Below are 23,122 nucleotides of genomic sequence, written 5' to 3' on the forward strand. Positions count from 1 at the left end.
AGGTCATAAATTGTTGGGGAAATTAGTGTGCATACTTTATTTGTTATATATTTACATATTTAAGCAAGTGTTATGCTTAAAGTGTATGTTTAAAATTAAAAACCAGCCAACCAACCCCTTCTTCTGTCCCTACCCCATCCCCCAAAAAAACTCTGAACAAACCCAAACTAAAACAACTCCAAAGCAGCATGCAGTTAATCTGAAATGATTGTCTGTCACTCATATAACACAGAAGATTTTCAAGTCTGTTTTCTTTTTTAGATTTGTCAACTCTGACTTAAACCAGATTATTTTACCTTGCTGCTGTGTTGTTAGTGGCAGAATAGCTGAATAGGAAAACCTTTTTACTTAGTTTGAAAACATACTTTGTAACATATTTTCCACTGTTTCTCACATATGAACTGATTGATTCAGAGATTTACCTACCATAAATCTGTGTGTATCTGAACATCTTTTGTCATGTGGAAATTTTGTTATAGGAAATCAGCTGTTTGTCTGAAATTATTTGATACCTACAGGTCTTGGGCAAGAAAACCTCCCCGGGTTCAGAGAATCAGCCTGGACTACACTAAGCTTGTTACTTTTTGGTTATATAGTCTGCCTGGGACAGACTACACTTGCTGTGTGTGTCATGCGCAGTAGATCTGATGCATGCCCCAGTTTTATCAGGTTTGCTCATGTACTGCATAGCACACAGGTATTTGTAGCCAGGGAATCCCAAGTGAGAGCTCTGTAAGCCTTGGGAAGGTGGTGAGGGCTCATCATTTGGTAGCAGTAGTTTATTGAATTATAGGTAGGGAATTGGTTTATTGTAATTATTTTCTGGCACATTGGATCCCAAATTAGACAGCTCCTTAAGTTTACATCAGTAGTGGCAGCATTGACTTCTGATATAAACCTCTTAAAAAACTGCCCAGAGCATTTGCTTGTTTGACTGCCTGGTTGTTACTAAGGACATCTTTAAGAACATGAATTTTTTTATCTCTCTTTTATTCAAGAGCTTAATCATGTAGGGTTTATTCTATGTGTACCTTTAAAATGTAAAAATGCTACTTTATATTATTAGATATTAGTGTTATTATGTATTGCATGTATTTCTGCATAGGCTGTCTCTATTTCTTACTTGGTCATAATTTACTCCCTCTTCAAAGCAAATTGAAAGCATGGTTAAGTTTTCACCTTGTTATTAGTGTTTACAAACTAATTAAATGTTTATGTTTATTATGGTTCAATACACTTTGTGTGTGTGCTTACTTTACAAAAAACCATTAATATAACATGGCTACCTTTATAAACTGAAATGAAAGTGGAAATCTATAGCTTAATGTCTGTTCATTATATGCAGCATGGTATTAAGATGTCCCTGGCTCTCAGGGATATTTTGGGCATGCAGCATGTTTGCTGTGCATGCTTGTGCTGTATTTGCATTCACTATAGAGAAGATCTGAAGAAGAGATTATTTCATATATTTGAATAATCAGAACTAAACAAAGTTGTTGAAGCATGAAATAAAAAAGATAAGTGAAGCAAAGCAAGACATTTCCTCTTTACATAATTAGTATTTCATGTAATTCTTGGTGAATGATTTAATTGATAATTAGTTATTATAGCTCAGGAAGTTGCCATCATAAACCTGTTGTGTAGCTGGTGTGTGGTAACTTTGTTACCCCCTGTCTTACCGTTCCTAGATCCATGTGGTTGAGTTGTTCTGGTAAGGAAAAAAAAAAGCTCCATTTAATTCAATTGGCTCCTTAGTCTACTCTTGTCTGACTGCAGGCACATAAAATGGATTTATATAGTCTTGGTTTTGTTTTTAGAGACTTGATTTTAGGTTCTGTTCTGGAATGTCTTGCAAATATCTAATATTACTGTGAAGCTGTCTGAACATGGCATTATAAACAGATGCCTTAAGGTCTTAATTCTCAGAAAAGTTGATTTTGATTGCTTAATTTTATACAAGAAGTTGGCATACCAGTTATGGTATGTTATAAGGTCTCATTTTTCCTTTTCCTTGAATCTGAATGTCTTTTATGCCAATTCTCATCTTGAGAGCTGCCAGATTACTGGTGTTATGAAAAGGGACAATGAAATTCTGAGTTTTTGGGCTGGTGAAGTCATCTTAAGCAGAACCTGACAAGAGAGGAAAACCGCCCTCATTGTGTTTGCTTGGGTTTTTTTTCATCCCATTGTTCCAAAATACATATATCTTAGTTTTTTTTTCTTTTAGTTTAGCACATGTCATCACTTAAAATATGACTATAGTTCATTAGTGACTAATAAAAATTAGTGACACTAATAAAACAGAGGACCTGTTCACTAAATGGAACGTGTTTCAGAGAGCTGCAGTGATTCAGCAGATTCCTGTCGCGGACATCTTTTTCAGTAAAAATCCTTTCTTTAGGATTTTCCTTTCTAGGAAGCTGAGGCCCCAAAAAAAGAATGTAAACAATGGTTATCTGCTGCTCTGGAATGCAACAGGTGGATTTTTGATTGGGCCATCTTGAATGTTTATAATTAATGGCCAGTCGAGACGGAGCTATCTTGGACAGAGTCTGAGAGAGCTGCCTTTTGTTATCATTCTTTCTTTTCTATTCTTAGCTTAGCTGGGTTCTGAGGAAACCTTTTCCTTCCTTTTCTTTTTGGTATAGTTATAATATAATATATATATATATCATAAAATAATAAATCAAGCCTTCTGAACATGGAGTCAACATTCTCGTCTCTTGCCTCATCCTGAAAACCCTTGTGACCACTGTCACAGATTCCTACTAGAACTTTCCTCTTGATCTTGAGAGATCATATTTGCCTCACAGATGATGAGTGTATGAACATGAGTTTTGGTTAAAATCTATTGTTAGATTAGGACTGATTAGCTGTCATAGTGTTGTAAGAAAATTAGCAGTATGGATTTTGGAATACTGTTGCTTTGGGTATAGTCGATCCCTAAATAAATACACTTGAAGAACCTCAATTTTACTGATTTGAGTCTGTAATAACGAAAACGTGGACTATTTGTATTTGAAATAGAGGATCTCAAAGAAACCAAGGTAGTGCCTAGAAAGTAGCACTTGGGTGGTACTAAGAGCTAGTTTAAACATTTCATCAGCCAGTATTATAAAACTATTTTGAGATATATTTCATTAAAATAACAACAATTAATATGATGAATTGATGATATTAATGTGAATAATTGAGCTGTTCATATTTGCCTGTGATCCATCAAGACTCTTACTTGATAGCAGGTTTGAGCAATTTTGGTAATTTGCTAAAGTCTAGGCAAGTTGTTTTTTGTTGCAATTGCTGTAGCAGGAATAAGGTTAGTGCTATTGAAGAGCTGATTAATGCTAATTCTTGCTGCACTCTGAGTGATGCTTGTAACAGGATTAAGAAGTGCTGCAGTCAGTCGCTTGTGCTGTTCATTTAGTTGCTGCCACTTAGAGATGTCTGTAAAAATGGGGTTACTCCAGATTGGTCTAAGGTTGCTGCTGCAAATGGGTGGGGATCATTCCTGTGTGGGAACAGGAGAAGTTGGCAGCAGGGGCACCCAGTGACCCCGAGGTAGCAAACAGCAGCTGAGAGCTCAGTACTGTCAGTCTCGGGGTTACCGTTCATAGTGTTGAGAGTTGTTATGGGATTTCATCACTTGTAAGTTTAGACTTTACCATGATCAGGGTGACCTTGTGAAAATCCTACTGACTGGTGACATCAGTTCAGTTTGTGGAGCAGCAGTGGCAACAGAAATGCAGTACTCCTAAGTGGATGTGTTAAGAAAATTAATCCACAAACACCAGAGGTTTATGTCCAAAAAGGAGACAGAGGAGTCCTTTCTGGCTTTATTCGAATAAAGGGAGAGGCCATGGGGCATTCTGGGATCTCTCAAATTTTTGGAGGATGCAGCCTCCTTTTTATCCTAATTTCCCAGCCGCATTTCCCTTCTCTCTTTCCCCTCATTGGCTGAGGTACTTGAGAGGTACAGACTCCCCGATAGGCCTGAAACTAAAGATTTCCCTCTAATGTATAACCTTCCCTTTTAATTTTTAATTGATATGAATTTAGAGGTTTTTCTTCCCCATTATTTCGTTCATCTCTCAATGTCTAATTTCGTTTATCAGCAAACCTAAAGTTTATTTGTAAAAGCAAATATCTTTTTCCATTCATCAATCAGTGGAATCCTTCCAATTGTTTCTTTTATCTCCCAGTGCTAGTTTTATCTACCAGCAGACCCACAGCTTGTTTGTAAGGACAAATCTGCTATTCCTCTCAGATGCAACAAAGCACATACGATATTTGGTTTTGTTTAAGCTGTCAAATGAAAATTGTGGTTCAGGGGCAGAATGTTGATTTCAAAGTGGAGAAAATGTATCTTCAGCCCTCAGTGAACCTTTTTGAGTACAGGACTGTGCTGGGGCTGGGAGATGTGGCAGCTACTGCTTTCCCTCTGTAGTTTGGTTCTCTGTGGCTGTGGGTTCCCTGTGCCAGATGATGCTGCCTGGCAAAGCACGGGGCTGGTGTTCAGGCCACAGAACAGAAGAGAGAACCAATGCTACTCCTTGAATGCAGGAGCTGTGGGTGATGTAGTAGAGTGAAGATGTCTTTCACAGAACATGAAACATTATTTTGTAAGAACCATGTTAGAATGCTTCTTTCATATTCCAGAGGTGAGTAGGCCTGATTTTAAAATTAATGTGAGATGTTGTTACTGAATTAAAAGTAACTTCAGACTGAGTTTGTCCTAAATGAAATTAAGAGTGTTGAATGTGCTTTTTGGAAGGGTGTAAAGCAGTGCCTTCAGGCGTGGCTCTGTCTGCAGCATTGGCATGTGCAGGTAACAGCTTAGCATAATGTTCTGTTTATGTAATAGCAGTTACACTTAATGAATATTTTGCGTCAAAAGTCTGCTTGGGTTTCTTGTTCTAGATATAAAAAACCAAATCCAAATGTGAAAGTGATACTTTATAATAAGCTTCAGGAGGAAGAAGGATGCAATAGAATCATAATATTTAAACAAGAAATATAATTTTCCTTCTCCATTACATATAAATATGCTACATTAACTGCAGTTTTACAATTGAGTGTGATTTTTCTCCTCCTGTTGAGTGCTGCAGACAGATTAGCTTAGTGAAGAGAAAAACATTACTTTCCAACATTAATTTCAGGTTTGGAAAATAAGACTTCTTATATTTTGGCCTATTACTTGAAGATGTCTATTCAAACTGCTTTTGAACTTGGATATCACAGCTTTGCAGCCGAAGATAGGGTGGTATTTGTATACCAGAAGACAGGCTCTGGAATCACATTAGGCAGCAGCTAACCAATTCCAGAAGATTTAAAAAGAGAAAACTAAGTGGATTATCATTTTAAAATGTCATTATTTGGATTTGGAAAGTAATGCAGATGAACTTGTTAGGCCTGTGGCTTTGAGATAAAAGCCTCTCATTGTCAAAAACTCTTTTGACAGATTAGTATTGTCCTTAAAAAAAAAAAAAGAAACTCAGTGGCATGCTTCCCTTGTCCTTAAGACCAGACTGTATTTATCAGAAGCAGACATTTAACAGGTAACCTGACATCATCTAAATCTACTTGAGGCATCAGGTAGATTTGGACCAAGGTATATCAATTCCATTGGTGTTCTTTTAGATGATGCAAAGGCTTGTATCCTCAAAATGTGAAAGGTGGGGATTCCCTGAGGATGGTTTTGTGTTTGGACAAGCATGTCTTTGTATTTGGACTGGGTTTGATGACTGTGGACGTGACCTACTACTAAATGTACATGGTAAGTGTGGACTTCAGATGTTGTGTCAGCAAGAGGTGTGTTGTAGCTACTGTGCAAAATCAGGAAATGGTGATGAGCAAATGTGTTAGAAACAGATAATGTTGTTAGGTGCAGCAGATAGAAAGATGTTGTATCAGAAACTGTTAAAAATAGACATCTCCCCAATTCAGATGAATGTTGATAAAGTATCAGACAACTTGATATCACCTCTTTATCAAGTTAAATATTCCTTACCAGTAATCTGCACTTCCTGAGAATGGAGCAACTTGCTTTCACCCTGGAGAGCCATTGTTTTTTACATATTGTACTTTTATTACTTCTTATTTTAAAGGCAATTCTTAATAACACAAACAGAAAGTCCCTAGGATAACATTCTTTCAAGCAGCATCCCACACACATGCTTGCAGCATTCACATGTTTCTTTTTCTTTAGAAAACCTAAGATACACATGCATTTACGCAATCTTAGAACAAAGGCATTTTAAGTTTACTGCTTACTTGCCTGAAACTTTTCTTAATCATTATGTGGTTGGTGACTTGGAAGAAGGAGGCAAAGAGCAAGTGTCAGAGTGCCAAATTGTCGTGCTCTGCTGCCAGCTTATGGCAGGTGGGTTTTGGGGTGTGAGAGACAGCTTCAGTGAGGTACAAAAGCTAATTTTCCTTTTAGATGTGACCCTGTCTTAGATGGAAAATGTGTCTGCCTTAATTATACATGCAGTAGAGGCAGAGTGATGCACATACTACTTATGATGATGTTATATATAATTAGAAACATAGTTAAATAATTTCAGGCAGGAATATTCATCCAAATTATTTTGCTTTTTTGGAGCCAGATTTTTTGTTCCCCAGGCCCACCATTCTGTAAGTCCTCTAAACTGCAGCTTTTTTGAACTTAGTTGTGACAGTTGGATAAGATTTCCTTTCTGTTATGTTCTGAGTGAGCACTTACCTGCAGTGTATGGAGTTCTCCAAGTTGTATTTAAATGTAAGTCTTCATGATGTGAGAAAGATCTTGAATATAACCCTGAAGATGCAGAAATGTTAATAACTTTTCCTGGAGAGAGCAGCTAGCTAGAATAAATACTTACATCCTTGGTTTTAGACTTTCATGTCTGTCATTTAATCAGCAGCATCTTAACTTTACCATCTATAATAGGCTCTGTGCAGGCTTTTCATTGATGAAAGTAGCATTGCAGTGTGCAATGCTTGTGTCTATATGTAACAATAAATAAAGTTTAAGTTCTAGTTTGCCTCTTAAATATTTTGCCAACATGTTTATTTTTTAAGTTAAATCTGTTGTAAATCATGAATCATTTACATTTATTGAATAAGGGATGATGGAGACAGCAGCTGGAAAAAAAGTGATTTTATTGTATGGCTGAAAATACTAGGTATTAATAAACCTATAATTTTGTCAAAAGAATTTTTAACTCAGTAATGTTCTTGAATGTTCACTGAAGAATACCTTTCCTAAACCTAAAATTTTTTATTCATACATGTGCTCCCAGAGTTGAGAGCTCTAGTAATGTACTGCTGAACACTTTTGCAGGCATCAGTGATGGCTCCCTAATAAACATTGTGGTTGAAAAATTATACTGATTTCTCAGGAGCAGCAGAAGAAAGAATCCTAAAAGAAATGGGAGAGGTGGAAAGGGAGAATATTGTAATGGGGAAGATATTTGGAGTGAGAAGATTATAGCAGGAAGTGATGTGTGGTATGTGTCCTTCAACTTGTCTTGGTGTATTCTTTGTGTTGTGCTTGAGCTGTGTGTGTCATGGGAAAGGTGATGGGTAGTGTAGCTGTCAAAGCATGGCATGCTCTCAGGGCAAGCTGAATTGTATGGAACTGTTCTAAAGAAGTGAAATTGTCAGTGCCTTCTCTTCCTTCTGTTTGGATTGGTTGGGGTTTCTTTTCAGAATTGGGTGGTTATTTCTTTCAGTGGTGGCCTTGTAAAATGCAAGATGTGACATGCAAAACACTTTCTGTTTTGGGGTCCTGTTGTTTTTTAGCTGTTGATCCAGGAGTGTATTTGTCTGTATTTTCAAGGCTCCTTATCCCAGGGCAGATAAATTTCTGTATTTAAAGTTATAAAATTTTGTAGGTCTCTAATCACATTTATTTCCTGTCATACTCATTAGTCCTCAGTGGAAACCATTGCAATTTATTTTTTTGCTTCTGCAGTACTGAAATTTGCACAGCCCCATGCAGGACCTTGCCATATGTGTGTACTTTGTTCTGTGTACCCTTAGAAACTAAAGCAACGTATGGGTGGAGGAGCATTTCACATAAAAGACAAAAGACCTTTTGGGAAAATGTTTTATTTTAAACCTTTCCATTGAAACAGATTGAAGTTTGTAAATTTTTTGTCTTGCTTACAAAGGAACAGGTAGGGATAGGTGAGAACTTAGTAATCATTATCACTTATTTTGAGGGGACTTAAATTCAATGTGGGTTTGATCATTGACTGGCCTAAAAATTTACGTACCATTACAGCTTTGGGAAATTTCATTTTTCTCTCCTGAGCCAGAAAGAGTCCAGAAATACACAATCATATACTACATCTTTATGTATTATTGCAGTAGATTGAAATATATATACCCTTCAGCAACACTTGCATTTCTAAGTAGTTTTTTCTTTTATCACCTACCTTGTGGAAATTCTGAGAGTAGCATAACTTATTCAGAATGTGTTAGACCATAGTGCTGTATAGTCTGTAGGCTGCAGTCCATGTGGCTGGGGGCTGGAACTGTCTGATAAATTAGAAATGTAATTTTCTATTAGCATTTATCTTTTGCTGGATAAAACCACATACTATTGTAAAGGCCAGCAAAGCATATAACACTTCAGTGATTTTGACAGGACAGATATTTAAAAATATTTTAAAATATTGATGACCGAACTAAAATGCTGCTTTATCATTTCCAGTTTTCATTGGAGAGAAATTTTTTGGATTTGGTTCACAAAGTCACATAGGACATGATAATACACAAACTTGCAGAAGTTCTGTTAAATTTCAGAGCAAGATAAAGATTAAATAAATGTAATAATAAAGTGATAAATAAATTCTTGAATATGATAAAAGAAAAAAAAGAACCCCTGGAGAATGCAAAGTTTGGATGGCAAGCTAGGTAAGATTTACACAATTCCTTCAAGCATTGTTAAATCAAGGCCATCAGAATAGGGTGGTAGATTGAGTTTGGTTTTTTTGTGTAGGTGAGTAATTCTTTTTCCTGGTGAAACAAGTCGAAAGGAGCTTTACTGGAGTCTGAGGAGATTGGTTTTTGGAGTGATTGGAATTGCTCAGCAGGTTGCAGAAGGCAGTGTATTCTGTAGTGAGAACTTGTCTTCTGGGTTTATTTATTTCATATAAAACTTTTACTATAAAAATTGATGTACAGTCACCATTTGGCTTGCATTTTTCCTTGGGTAATAGTAGCTGCCCTTTTGTTTGCAGTCATGAGGGATCTGTTAAGGAAAATTGGATTGTTTATTCTATGTGTTCTAAACAGTGATAGTCTGTAGCTTAGTAAAGAGAGTGAGCTTTAAAAGTGTACCTAAAAGTGATGGAATAGAAGCCTGTTGCTCAAAATATTGCATGACCTTTTTCTGTGCAGTACAAGAGCACATGCACTAGGACAGAAAAGCAAACATGGTAATATAATAATGGTGTATGTTGTTACTATTATTTTACTTGAGGTAGCTGTACTTTTTCTGCAGCTCCCCCATAGGCTGTGTGGTTGTAAATCCACCTTTCAGTGAGCATATGAATTCATTGGTGCCTTCTGCAGACAAAAAGGAATGGGCCAGGCTTGCACTGCATTTGTCTGCTGAGGATTTAATGTTTGTCTTTGGAGGTTAGGTAATAGCATTTAGGTTTACATATCTTGAATACCTTTGATATCAGATTTTTTTGCTTTGAACAGGGCTTTATTTTGCTGCTGTAGAGCATGATTAGATGCTTTTCTTCCCTGAGTAAATTGATAAATATATTGGTTTTAATTTTCCAAAATTGTTGAGTTGTCTCTAGCTTAAGCCAATCAAAACTTCTATATAGCTGTCCACCTGATATACTTACTTTAAAAGTGCAGAGGATAACGGATGGCCATTTTAGTGGGATTTCCTGAGAAATGGAAAGGTGACTTTATGTATTTAAACATTAAGCACATCTGCTCTTAAGCTATCCATTCCAAGATTAGCTTTTACTGGCTATGAAAATTAAATAAAAGTTTATCTGATTGTCTGCAGGTCAAATTCTCTTGTGGGTTTTTTTTTAGTGCAGTTATATGAAAAGTACAGTAGAGATTTCTGATTAAAATTAGGCAGTCCCCTGCAGCTTATTTGCAGGAAGACTGTGAGTGTAGCAGGATATTCAAGGCAAGGGATGAGGAGGCGATGGTATTACTGGGAATATTTATACCTACTTCAGGCAGCTTGAAATGAAGGGGAAAGCACTTTGCATAATGGATGATATCAGATTAGCCAGGTTATTTCAAACATTCAGTTATGATTCTTTGCCAGTTAATTATGGCTAGTTTTGAATTTATTTGGTGGATGAAAGCAAGATGTACTGTGCTTGTTTTGCAATTTTAAGAAGCCAAAGATTGATTGTAACTAAAAGAATATAGTATTAAGTTTCAAGGAGTATAATAGTAGTGATGTGTGTAAATGTCTCAAAAATTGTAGGAAAAACTCTGTGAAGCAGCTGACAGAGAAAAATTAGATAAAGAGTTTACTCAGTGAGGAGGAAAAAAAGGATGGAAATTGAGAAATTAGGAAAAGAATAAGCTTAGTCTAAAATATCTGATTTCGTAGGTGTTTAAGACTGTGACAGGGACTAATGTGAAGTGAAGAGGAAAGAGCTTGAAGGAAGCACAGCATGGAAATCAGAAGCACAGAAGAGAGTCATTAAATAAAAAGGTTAAAAATGTATATTTGAAACTGAATCTTAACTCATCTCACTTCCTGGTTCCAGGAAGGAAGCAGTAAAACCAGGACTAAAAAGCATTTGTGAAAAGAACCTTGTCTCTTGCATTCAGATGAAATGTTAGGTTTTCTGAAGTCATTGCAAGAGGAGCTGTGCAGGGACTGGAAAGAAACTTTACAGTGAAGATCTATCCAGTAGCTGCCCACCAGTGACTCAGTGTCAGAACAAGCACTGGCTCACATCAAATCTCCTGGCAGCCTCTGTCGCCTTGTGGATGCTGCAGTGATCCTTTGGATCCTGATGGAACTTGAACCTGGGAAGGCCCGTGCTGAGCTGGGCAGGGACACTTTCACCTGGTCTGAGTGATGCACAAAAGGCTGCATTAGCATTCTCATCTGTTCAGCCTGGAGGCACATGTAGTCCTGATACTAACTCAAGGATAAGCTGGGAGGAATTAGTGTTTTTAAATATAATTTCCAAGTCTACATATGTTAATGTGTCTATCACCACCAGTCTTATTATCCTGTATTTCTTTTAGTGTCTCATTTCCTTACACTCAGCAAAAATGAAAGTTGTAATGTTAAATAGGGGATGTTGATAGGAGAACATGAGTTTAAATGGATATGTTTTATTCTGATTTACTCATAAGCATACAGGAAATGATATAATTGCATTTAATGAGTAAACTTGGTTTTGTGGATAGTTAAAAAGCAGAGTGTGTATGCTTAAGAGCATTGTCCTATAACGGTTTTAAATTGCTTTTAATTTTTTTATGCTTTTGTTTTCTTGGAGTAACATGAGTCTTCTGGTTTAAATGCTAAACTGTTTGGGTTTTAAATGGTAAAGATAAAAAATGTCTGCATAGTTAGAAATTGAAAAAGAAAATTTCAGTGCTTCCTTTGGAATCAAGAACATTGAACATAGTGTGTGCTACTAGTCCTTTACTTAATTTATGAACTAATTTTCAGAGAAACAATTCTATGATAATCTTGTCTGCCTGTGAAAAGAACTTTGTTAAAATATAAAAAGATTTAAAAGGCAGATACCCTGGTTAGAGTTTGTTACAGACCATGTCTCTTTTTGCATTCTTCCTGCTGCTTGACACTCATTTAAAAATTGATTTAATTTCTGAAACTCTTCTTTGTTTAAATTCTGCATTCCCCACCAGATCAAGTTACAGTCCAAGTTCAGGTTCTTTTCTAGAGGAACAACATCAGCAGTGAAGGCTCTGAAATATATAAAGAAGTTAACATGTATAATGCATTTTAATTGAATAGGAATAAAAATTACCTCTAAATGTGTACCTTTTTAGGGACGTCTCGGTTCCCAAGTGTAAAATTACTTTTTGGGATTTGAAATGCAGGAGAAATAGGGCCATGTGGTATAGACTGGCAGTGGTGTTATGCTACTACAAGTAAGGAAGTAAATTTCAGTGGGTGACTAGGAGGAAAGGAGTAATTACCATATAGAAAATAATATGCCAGAAATTCAGATATATCAATTTGTTAGTTAATTAGTGGATGAAGTCTGTTTTTTTCATAACTCATATTGCTTAAATAGTAAATATTCAGTCAATTAAAAAGCAATTTTGTATGATGAACACTAGCTTTTACAGGACAACCTTATTGCACTGGGACTGTTTGTCTGTATTAGATATGACATAAGTGCTAACCAGGGATGACAAGCTTCTTTAATTAACTGTGCCGTCATCAAATATAACCTGCATGTCTACTGAAAGATAAGCTGAACTGTGAACTTTATTCCACTCTCTGTATTGCCTAGATCTTCATTACCTAATTTCATTCTGGTGATGCCTTTTTGGGACTACATAAAAACAAAGACCAGAAAAAATTAAGAGAATAAAAAGTGATTATATTTATTAAAGGGCCTTCAGGTACTTTTAGGGCAGATGAAGCCCTCCACAGGGACTGCATCCAAAAATGGATGATGGGTCATGGATTTCCACACTTTTATAAGTTTGATCCATTTGCATATTGGGGATTAATCTTCCAATTTCAGCTTCAGGTAATGAAGTCATTTTACCCCAAGTTTGCTGCCCTCCAAATCACTTTTGTTTACATCTCTTGGGGCTGAGACAGTAAGATGTCCTTGATTCCCAGGCCTAGAGAGGAATTGTTTTGTCTGACTAAAATAGAAAAACAGTTGCTAACACTCTATATGGAGTTTAGAGTTATACTCTAAAGAATTGCAGGATTATAAATATATGAAAAATAGAAAAGCTAAAATCCTAAGGCATCAGTGGAGCTTGGATGTTTCAGTTAGATGTAGACATACAGTATTGTGTGTCTTAATCTTGGACTATATCCCATATTCAGTATTTGAGATGACTGTACAGTTCTCCTGAAAGAGGTGAGGGAAGTGCTTGTCTAGGAGTATCCATGTGCCATCAGCTGATGTTTTAATGATCTGTTTTGCTGGTGAAATGGAAGGTAGGAAGAGCAATATGTGAGCTTGTCACTGGGTTTTACTGTCTTGCCTGGAAGTTTTGTCTGGGTGTCTAAAAACTTAAATTGGAACTTACTGAGAGTGTTTTTCTGAATGCTGTAGAGTAGTAAAAGTAAAAGGCAATTCCCAGCAAACTTCGTGCAGTAACGGTTGAAACGCCTGCGTCTTCACTTCACAGTGATGGCAGGCCCAGTGAGATGGCTTGACTAAGTGAGGCTCAAAGCACTATAGTTAGGAAAAGCAGGGCCTGGTGTACCTGGCCCCGTTTCTGTTAGAGAGATGAAGAAGAGCATGGGACTGCATTCTGGTAGTCATGGACTGTGACGGTGATCACAGGGGTTCTTGGATGAGGGGAGAGACGAGAGTGTTGATTCCATGTTTCAGAAGGCTTGATTTATTATTTTATGATATATATTATGTTAAAACTGTACTAAATGAATAGAAGAAAAGGTTTCATCAGAAGGCCAGCTAAGCTAAGGATAGAAAAGAATGATAACAAAGGTTTGTGGCTCGGACAGAGAGCCCGAGCCGGCTGGGCTGTGATTGGCCATTAATTACAAACAACTCTATGAGACCAATCACAGATCCACCTGTTGCATTCCACAGCAGCAGATAACCATTGTTTACATTTTGTTCCCCAGGCCTCTCAGCTTCTCAGGAGGAAAAATCCTAAGGAAAGGATTTTTCATAAAAGATGTCTGCGACAATGGACTCCAGATTCTTTGCTGGGAGGGCTGAGGCTGTGTGCTGAGGCTGAGCTTGTGTATCAGTAGGTTTGTCTGTGATGGAGGCTGACAGTGCAGGCATACCTGACAGGAATTGGAGAAATGTGCTTGGATCTGAAAAATTTTGTTGCCAAAAAAAAATTTCACGTTACTCTCATTGCTTATGTATTTTCATCTCCACACCATAAGTTTCTCTTGGCAGTTTTTCTAACCTATAAATATTGCTTTATGATTCCACTCTGATGCTTTTTTCCAACCAAAATATGTGCTTTTCAATATCCAAGTTTTTCTATTGGCTACAGAAGACATTGTGACCATCTGGGCAGTAAAACATGATTGTAGAATAATCTTATATATAAAATAACCTGAATTTTGGAAGTTGGCATTGAAAGAGGGGAGACAAGTAGTTTTACTCTGAGAACATCAGATGTGATTGATTCTCCCTGTATTTCCAGGTGCTGCCATTGGAAAACAGAATGAAGGACAGCTCCCGTTTCCCCCAGGCACTGAACATTGGGATGGCAATAGTCATGGCACTGTACATCTCGCTGGCTACCCTGGGGTATATGCGCTTCGGGGATGAAGTCAAAGGCAGCATAACTTTAAACCTGCCACAGGATAAGTGGTAAGTGCCTCTGTGATTGAAAAGCAGTAACCTAGAAGGCAGAAGTGTTGGAAAGGTTGTCCCATGCCTCAGTGCCCTCAGGGTGCTCAGACTTTTAATGTATCCACAATAGAGCTGTGGTCCTCGCCAGTCAATTCTTCCATATTAAAAGGACTTGCATAGGGAGGGTGATCAATGATATTATAAATGCTGATCAATGATGTTATAAATCATTCCATCTCTAGAAGGAGCTAGTTCCAGGACTGTTGAGGGAGGGAATACACAGTTTGCAAGAAACTGTCACACAGTTCTGAAACGAGCAACTTCTACCTTGGATATCCTGGTGATATGGTGCCCTTTCTTAGTGTAATCACTGACTTTAGCAAGTGGCCAAATGGAATAGAAGACATCAAAGATGAATAGGTTTGTAGTTCAAGTGCAAGTCCAGGAATAGTGTATATGATGACTTCCTATCAGGAGAATGAAGCTTATGTTTGCTAGTGTCTCAAGGATTCTACAATTTTTATTTAGCTGTTTTTTTATTGTTATGAATGTCATATGCTGAAGATGCACTGAAGATGATTTGAACCGCTGTATAGTTAGTTTTATATCTGTCTATGGATGGACATACTCTAACTATTCTCTTATATAATTTATTTTTTAATAATTTTGTCTAATACGCCTAAAATTAGGTATATCAGCAGTGCAAAAGGGCTAAAACTGAAAAGTATTTTAATGTTTTCATTCTGATCAAGTAATGTTTTACAGGTTACATACTTGCATTTACTTCTTCAATGTCTATTGTAGTAGTTTATTAAAGTAGTGAAATCTCAAATTACTGGCAAAAAAATCCTGCATAGATGAAATGAATGCTGATATTTTTTTCTTTTTTGAAAAAGGGGAGAACACATGTAATGAATGTTCTCAATTTTTAAATGTTACTTTTTCACTTTCTTTTCTTCCTTTTCATTCCTTGGAGTCAATGTGATCTATGCATTTTTAATATTCTTAAGAAGTTTTGTTTAATTGCCAGACTGATTCCAATGTTTAATACATGAGAGTATAAAAAATGTGTCTTGAAGGATGAATGATTTTTCATTGCTAGAACTTTCATCTATTTCTTCCTGCTTGTTTGCTTGCTTTGTTTTTATACTGCTGTCGTAACAACTGAGATTTGGGCCTTCCCTTCTCTTCCCTTCCCTTCCCTTCCCTTCCCTTCCCTTCCCTTCCCGGAACCTTCCCGGAACCTTCCCGGAACCTTCCCGGAACCTTCCCGGAACCTAACCTTCCCTTCCCTTCCCTTCCCTTCCCTTCCCTTCCCTTCCCTTCCCTTCCCTTCCCGGAACCTTCCCTTCCCGGAACCTTCCCTTCCCTTCCCTTCCCGGAACCTTCCCTTCCCTTCCCTTCCCGGAACCTTCCCGGAACCTTCCCTTCCCTTCCCTTCCCTTCCCTTCCCGGAACCTTCCCAGAACCTTCCCGGAACCTTCCCTTCCCGGAACCTTCCCGGAACCTTCCCTTCCCTTCCCGGAACCTTCCCGGAACCTTCCCTTCCCTTCCCGGGACCTTCCCTTCCCTTCCCTTCCCTTCCCTTCCCTTCCCTTCCCTTCCCTTCCCTTCCCTTCCCGGAACCTTCCCTTCCCGGAACCTTCCCTTCCCTTCCCGGAACCTTCCCGGAACCTTCCCTTCCCGGAACCTTCCCTTCCCTTCCCGGAACCTTCCCGGAACCTTCCCTTCCCTTCCCTTCCCTTCCCTTCCCTTCCCTTCCCTTCCCGGAACCTTCCCGGAACCTTCCCTTCCCGGAACCTTCCCTTCCCTTCCCTTCCCGGAACCTTCCCTTCCCGGAACCTTCCCTTCCCTTCCCGGAACCTTCCCGGAACCTTCCCTTCCCGGAACCTTCCCGGAACCTTCCCTTCCCTTCCCGGAACCTTCCCGGAACCTTCCCTTCCCTTCCCGGGACCTTCCCTTCCCTTCCCTTCCCTTCCCTTCCCTTCCCTTCCCTTCCCTTCCCTTCCCGGAACCTTCCCTTCCCGGAACCTTCCCTTCCCTTCCCGGAACCTTCCCGGAACCTTCCCTTCCCTTCCCTTCCCTTCCCGGAACCTTCCCGGAACCTTCCCTTCCCGGAACCTTCCCTTCCCTTCCCTTCCCGGAACCTTCCCTTCCCGGAACCTTCCCTTCCCTTCCCGGAACCTTCCCGGAACCTTCCCTTCCCGGAACCTTCCCTTCCCTTCCCGGAACCTTCCCGGAACCTTCCCTTCCCTTCCCTTCCCTTCCCGGAACCTTCCCGGAACCTTCCCTTCCCGGAACCTTCCCTTCCTGGAACCTTCCCTTCCCGGAACCTTCCCTTCCCTTCCCGGAACCTTCCCGGAACCTTCCCTTCCCGGAACCTTCCCTTCCCGGAACCTTCCCGGAACCTTCCCTTCCCGGAACCTTCCCTTCCCTTCCCTTCCCTTCCCGGAACCTTCCCGGAACCTTCCCGGAACCTTCCCTTCCTGGAACCTTCCCTTCCCGGAACCTTCCCTTCCCGGAACCTTCCCTTCCCTTCCCGGAGCCTTCCCTTCCCGGAGCCTTCCCTTCCCAAAACCTTCCCTTCCCTTCCCGGAACCTTCCCTTCCCAGAACCTTCCCTTCCCGGAACCTTCCCTTCCCAGAACCTTCCCTTCCCGGAACCTTCCCTTCCCTTCCTGGAACCTTCCCTTCCCAGAACCTTCCCTTCCCGGAACCTTCCCTTCCCGGAACCTTCCCTTCCCGGAACCTTCCCTTCCCTTCCCTTCCCCCTTAAGTTAAAGGAGGGCAGGTTTCAATTACAAATTAGGAAAAAATCCTGTAGTTTGAGGGTGGTGAGGCACTGGAACAGGTTGCCCAGAGAGGTTGTGGACTCCCCATGCCTGGAAGTGTTAAGCACTGAGCTGAATGGAGTTCTGGGTTACCTGATCTAGTGAAAGGTACTACCCATGGCAGGAGAGTTGGAACTGGATGATCTTTGAGGTTCCTTTAAACCCAAACCATTCTATGATTGTCTGACATTAAAAAAACCAAAAAAACAGAAATCTGTAAATGTTTACTATATCTTTTCTGTGTGATGCAGCTGAAAGGAATAATACTTCTATTTCTAATAAACCATGGCAGTCCTTGTTGTTTATAAGATTAGTGAAAAGCTTGTTTTAAATGGTAGCTTTGGGTTTATTTGTGCCTTAAGAGAGGTGTTATTAAAAAACAGGGAGTGAGAGGAATGTGGAATAAGCTAAGGTTGCTACTCACTGTTGCTTTTTATTGTGCTCATGCAAGCAACAGAATGAACTTTATTCTGCATCCCTGCTGTCTAACAGAGCTGTTCACATAGGAGTTTTCAAATAGCTCTTGGCTACAGTGCAGATGTGATGATGATGATGTTTTTGCTGATGGCTTTGCAGGCCTAATGCAAGGAAACAGATAATAAAAGAGATGGAAACTGGTGCTCTATAGGGTTGGAAATTGGCATTATAAGCGTAATAACCTCAAAGCTACTCAGGGCACATATCCACAGTTAACAAAGTCATCTGTTTTTGTCTTACCCTGGAGAGTACCCCAGAGCACCAAACAAAATTAGGAGAAGCAGCTCGGTGGTGCGCGCAGGGATTGTGATGTACGATGCCAGTGCTGTGCAGGACTTGGGTCTGCCTGATGCAGTACTGAGGGACAAATGGTTGCAATTAACTGGGCTAGCAAAACAAATTTCCAGTGAACTGTAGGACACTATTTTGCTATTTGGTCCTCACATAAAAAGCCAGTAAGTTGCCAGTTTGAACCAGAGAAATTGCAAGGAGCAGAGGAATTTTTTCATAAGAAGAAAGACAGGTGAAAGACCTGGAGTGTATCTAAGCAGTGAGACTTGGCTTATGTGTTTAATTCCAGCTGGACAACCTCTGTCTTAAAAATAAGCTTTTCCTGATAAAGAAAATTAAATTAAAATTCTGCTGCTTTCTGAGTTTTATTTGATGTTCTCACACATGAATTGACTGGAAGGCATACACAGGCCCTAGACTAGTTATGTTCTTAAGTTTAATTTAAATAGAGGACTACTTGTATTAAAAATATCCTGCTAGATTGGTGCTTTTGGATAAATGGCTTGACGCTGTTCTATTTAGATGGTGTTTGGGAGTACAAATTGTCATTCAGCATAATATATTACTTAGAATATGTTGAAAATTGACTGAAAGAGTAGTTTTCAGTATTTGCAGATGTAAATTACAGAAAATTCTGCTTTAGTATTTGTTAGTGTCTTTGGTTTGGGTCTTGTTGATTCATAAAATGGTTTCAGTTGGAGAGAACCTTGAAAGATCATCTGTTCTGATCCCTGTGCCATGAGCAGAGAAATCTGTCATAAGACCAGGTTGCTCCAAACTCCATCCAGCCTGGCCGTGAGCACTTCCAGGGATGGGGCATCCACAGCTTCACTATCCTCATTGTCAAAAATTTCTTCTTTGTTCTTGTTTGGGTTCTTGTCTTCTTGAGGCTGAATATGAAGGTTCTTTCCACCACCTGTTCTTTGTTAGACATAAGTGAGTCTTTGTACAACACTTCCCTTATTGTGGATCCCAAAAGTTAATGACCATACAAACATTGGTGTATTGAAGTTTGACAAGACTTCACATGCAGCTTAGTTCAAGTGAAAGCTTCACATAATTATTGCTCTGTTTGGTCTAGCTGTGTTGTTCTTCAAGTTTTGTTGCACTGCTTGCCAATGTTTCTACTCTTCTACTCATCTAAAATGACGAATTGAAAAGCAGTTTAGCACATATGAATGATTTAGATTTTTATTAAAAGGTAGCCTAAGGAGTCATCTTTTTCTGATTGGAATATAATATTAAATTACTAGTAAAACCACCTCAGTAATATAAAAATTATTTTTTTAATTTGGAAAGTTTTAATCGTCATAGAGCTGTAGAAAAAATAGTGTAATGGAGATGCTTACCAATCCTGTTTTTGAATATATTTTAGAAATTACTTTTGTAAAGGCTTGGGGTAGTCTGAAGCCTGAGGAGTAGAGGTGAATTCTGGGTATCTGGTCAGCTAAAATTTAACCAGCTAAAATCTAGCTATATCTTAATCTAAAATCTAATCTATATCTTCTGGAATAAGGACAGTCTTGCAGAACTCTTGTTCCCTCTAAATTTCTAAAAGCTACTCAGCAGTCAAAAAGATGTATGTCACGAAAGCAGCAGCTTCTAAACTAACTACACCATTATGTCAGCATGTAAATTAATGCAATAACTTTTCTGTCCATTTGAATGTGCCTTTGGAGATTCCTTGACCTCTGTACAGTGATGGCCAAAGCTTTGATACAGATAAGTTCAAACCTAATAGTCAAAATGTAATTTTAGTTGAAGCTTATTTTTCTTTTCTTCCTCATATCATAGAATCACAGGAAGTATGGTGGAAAAGAGCTGAGCTGTACAGATAAAAGTTTTGCCATGCCATTTGGTCACAGGATAAAGGGCCAAAAGCAGTCCTGGCTGGATTTTATTTACTAAAGCAGATACAGACTGTGATACTCAAAGAGAGAATGTTCAAGTGACCCCTGCCAGGCTTTGAGAGATACAGAGATCAAGGTCCTATTTGTTCCTTCCCTACTCTTGCTGGTGCTTTTTATTTTCTTGCTTATGCATTCACAGAATCACTAGGCTGGGAGAGACCATCAAGATCACTAAGTCCAACCCATGCCCTAACACCTCAACTAAACCATGGCACTGAGTGCCACATCCAGTCTTTTCTTAAACACATCCAGGGATGGTGACTTTACCACCTCCCAAGGCCGGCCATTCCAGAATTTTATCACCCTTTCTGTAAGACACTTTTTGCTAATATCCAATCCATAGTTCCCTTGACACAGTTTGAGGCTGTGTCCTCTCATTCTGTCAGTTGCTGTCTGGAGAAAGAGACCAACCCCACCAGGCTACAGCCCCTTTCAGGGAGTTGTAGAGAGTGATAAGGTCACCCCTGAGTCTCCTTTTCTCCAGGCTACCCAGCTCCCTCAGTCGTTCCTCACAGGGTTTGTGTTCCCAGCCCCTCTCCAGCCTCGTTGCCTCCTCTGGATGTGCTCGGGTGTCTCAAGGTCCTTCCCAAACTGAGGGCCCAGAGCTGGACACAGCACTCAAGGTGTGCCCTCACCAGTGCCGAGTACAGGGGAAGGATGAAGGGATGACCTCCCTGCTCCTGCTGGCCACACTGTTCCTGACACAGGCCAGGATGCCCTTGGCCTTCTTGGCCCCCAGGGCACACTGCTGGCTCATGTTCAGCTGGCTGTCACCAGTGCCCCCAGGTCCCTTTCTGCCTGGGCACTGTCCAGCCACACCATCCCCAGCCTGTAACACTGGAGGGGGTTATTGTGGTCAAAATGCAGGACTCGGCACTTGGATTTATTAAACTTCATCCTGTTGGACTCTGCCCATCCATTCAGCCATTCCAGGTCTGCAGAGCCCTCCTACCTTCCAACAGATTGACACACGCTCCCCAGCTTAGTGTTGTCTGCAAATTTGCTAATGAAGAACTCAATCACCTCATCCATGTCATCAATAAGGATGTTGGCTTTGCTTCAGATGAACATCTTTTTAAGGACTGAAGCAATGAACCAAGCCCTCACCCAAGATTTTTATAATGTCCATAGAAAGAAAATCATACAAAGACTCAATTTCTGTTAGTTCACTGCAAGTAATGACAAATGCTTGTAATTAATGCAACATGAATTAAAAATATATGTAAATTTAAACCTGTTGGAGGCATGGATAGCTCTTTATCATTTGTTTACTCAGCCACAAGTAACAGTGGTAGGAATGTCTGCCCTTTCATGGAAGATTTACTCTAGTTGGCTTATCTTCTGCAGTTTCTTAGGCAGTTAAAATATATTCATGTTTACTGGGGAAAAAAATTTCATATATACATATATATGTATCTCCTTAGAGCCGTTATCAAGCGAATTTTTTTATGAAAAATTTGCAACTTACACACTTACATGACTGTAATGTTTTCAACAGGTTGTATCAGTCTGTAAAAATTCTGTACTCCTTTGGGATTTTTGTGACATACTCGATTCAGTTCTACGTCCCTGCAGAGATTCTGGCTCCAGTTGTCACCTCCAGAGTGGGGCAGAAGTGGAAGTTACTCAGTGAGCTTGTGGTGAGAGCACTATTAGTCTGCTCAACCTGTAAGTATGTGCAGAACATCCATAAAAAAACTTGCTATTACATTTTGTGGGACCTGCTTATTTAAATGTATGTTTTGTTGTTTAGTTTTCTGGAGGCTAGCAAACCTGACATTTTGACTTTTAGAAACAAATGAAACTAATGTTGTATTTGTATTTTAACCACATTTGTTCTAGTAGGTTTGACCGATTATTTGACAACAATATATTTTGCTGGTAATACCCTAAAGCTGCCAACTGGAAAATAAACCTTTCTCAAATAAATTTTTTTAAGTGAGATGCACATTACTGAGATTTGTCAGCATTTATCTATGTGATCTTCAGTACATGCTTGTCGTGGAGAAATCATTTCTGTTTTGTTGATCTATGGATTAAGCCTAAGGATATGCTGGGTCTGTAGCCAAAAAGTAGCATTGGCAAACATGGATGTCTGGTCATGGAGTTCATGAAGTGCCACTTATTTTAGAATAATGCTCCAAAGTAGTTTTTGGAGGCAGGCATCTCTACCTTCACTGCCTGTTACTCCTGTTGTTTTTCTTGCTTGTCCCCTAATCTTCCCTCCTGCTGTGTCCCTGCTTTCTCACAGCTGCTTGAGATGTGCTCGTAGGAGTCAGCAGAGCTGGCATTGGATGGTGAGTGTGGTCTCATCCAGGAATCAATACTCCTGAAGATAATGAACTGTGGGGGAAGTTCAGCTTTGCCTTTACAGCTCCTAGCCAAAGTGCTCAATAACATAGCGACCTTTTCTCAAAGACATTGTTAAAAAAATTGTTTCTAGTACAAAACTGGCTTCTTGACTTGACCAATTGTATTGAAATAAGCTGTTAATATCTTAAAAGCAATCAAAACTGATTAATAAGCAAAAAAATGCTAAACTTTGTCTTTTAAGGGAAAGTACTGATGAAAGAGAAGATATTAAGTTTATTGTCTCCATTCCCTTGATGAATGCAGTAGCTAATGTACTGGATGACACCTAAGGATTGTTGTAAAAGAAGACTTTGACATCTAGTAAGACCTTCTAAAGGTCAAGTCTGTTGAGAAAAACAGTTTAATGCCAGTGCAATTTAATTACTACAGTAAGCAAAGGGAAATACCATTAATCTAATAACTTGCAGCTCTGAAAATACATCTGCTTTGTGAAACTAACAAAATAAAAAGAAAACCCAAATTTTTCTTGAATGATGAAGTACATGTCTCCTGAAGCATCATACAGCCTGTGTTCTATTTCAGGTGATCAAGGCATTAAGATTTTAAGATTGAGGACAGATGAATAGCTCTTGTAATGCTTGAGAGACATCTAGATCAAAAAGCTTCAAAGTTCAAAATACTTTTTAGTATCTCTCCAGGACACTAAAAGGTCACCAGTTAGATCTCCAGCCCTAACCACACCTTGCTGTCATGACACCCTTGACTTCTCAATCTCTGATGCCCTTTATGTGCTCCTTATCACCTGC

At 39.2% G+C, this 23,122-nt stretch overlaps 1 protein-coding gene across 1 annotated transcript in view; it reads left to right on the forward strand.

Annotated features, from left to right (window-relative positions):
• Window positions 1-23,122, forward strand: part of SLC36A4 (solute carrier family 36 member 4) — a 90,336-nt gene that overhangs the window by 23,150 nt on the left and 44,064 nt on the right. Inside the window, 2 exon segments of the mRNA XM_054269794.1 lie at window positions 14,344-14,513; window positions 21,502-21,671. Coding sequence (XP_054125769.1) covers window positions 14,344-14,513; window positions 21,502-21,671 — 340 coding nt within the window.

The sequence above is a fragment of the Melozone crissalis genome, unplaced genomic scaffold (genome assembly GCF_028551555.1).
Source record: "Melozone crissalis strain CALT ecotype California unplaced genomic scaffold, PUWL_Pcris_2 ptg000008l_1, whole genome shotgun sequence".
Lineage (NCBI taxonomy): Eukaryota > Metazoa > Chordata > Aves > Passeriformes > Passerellidae > Melozone > Melozone crissalis.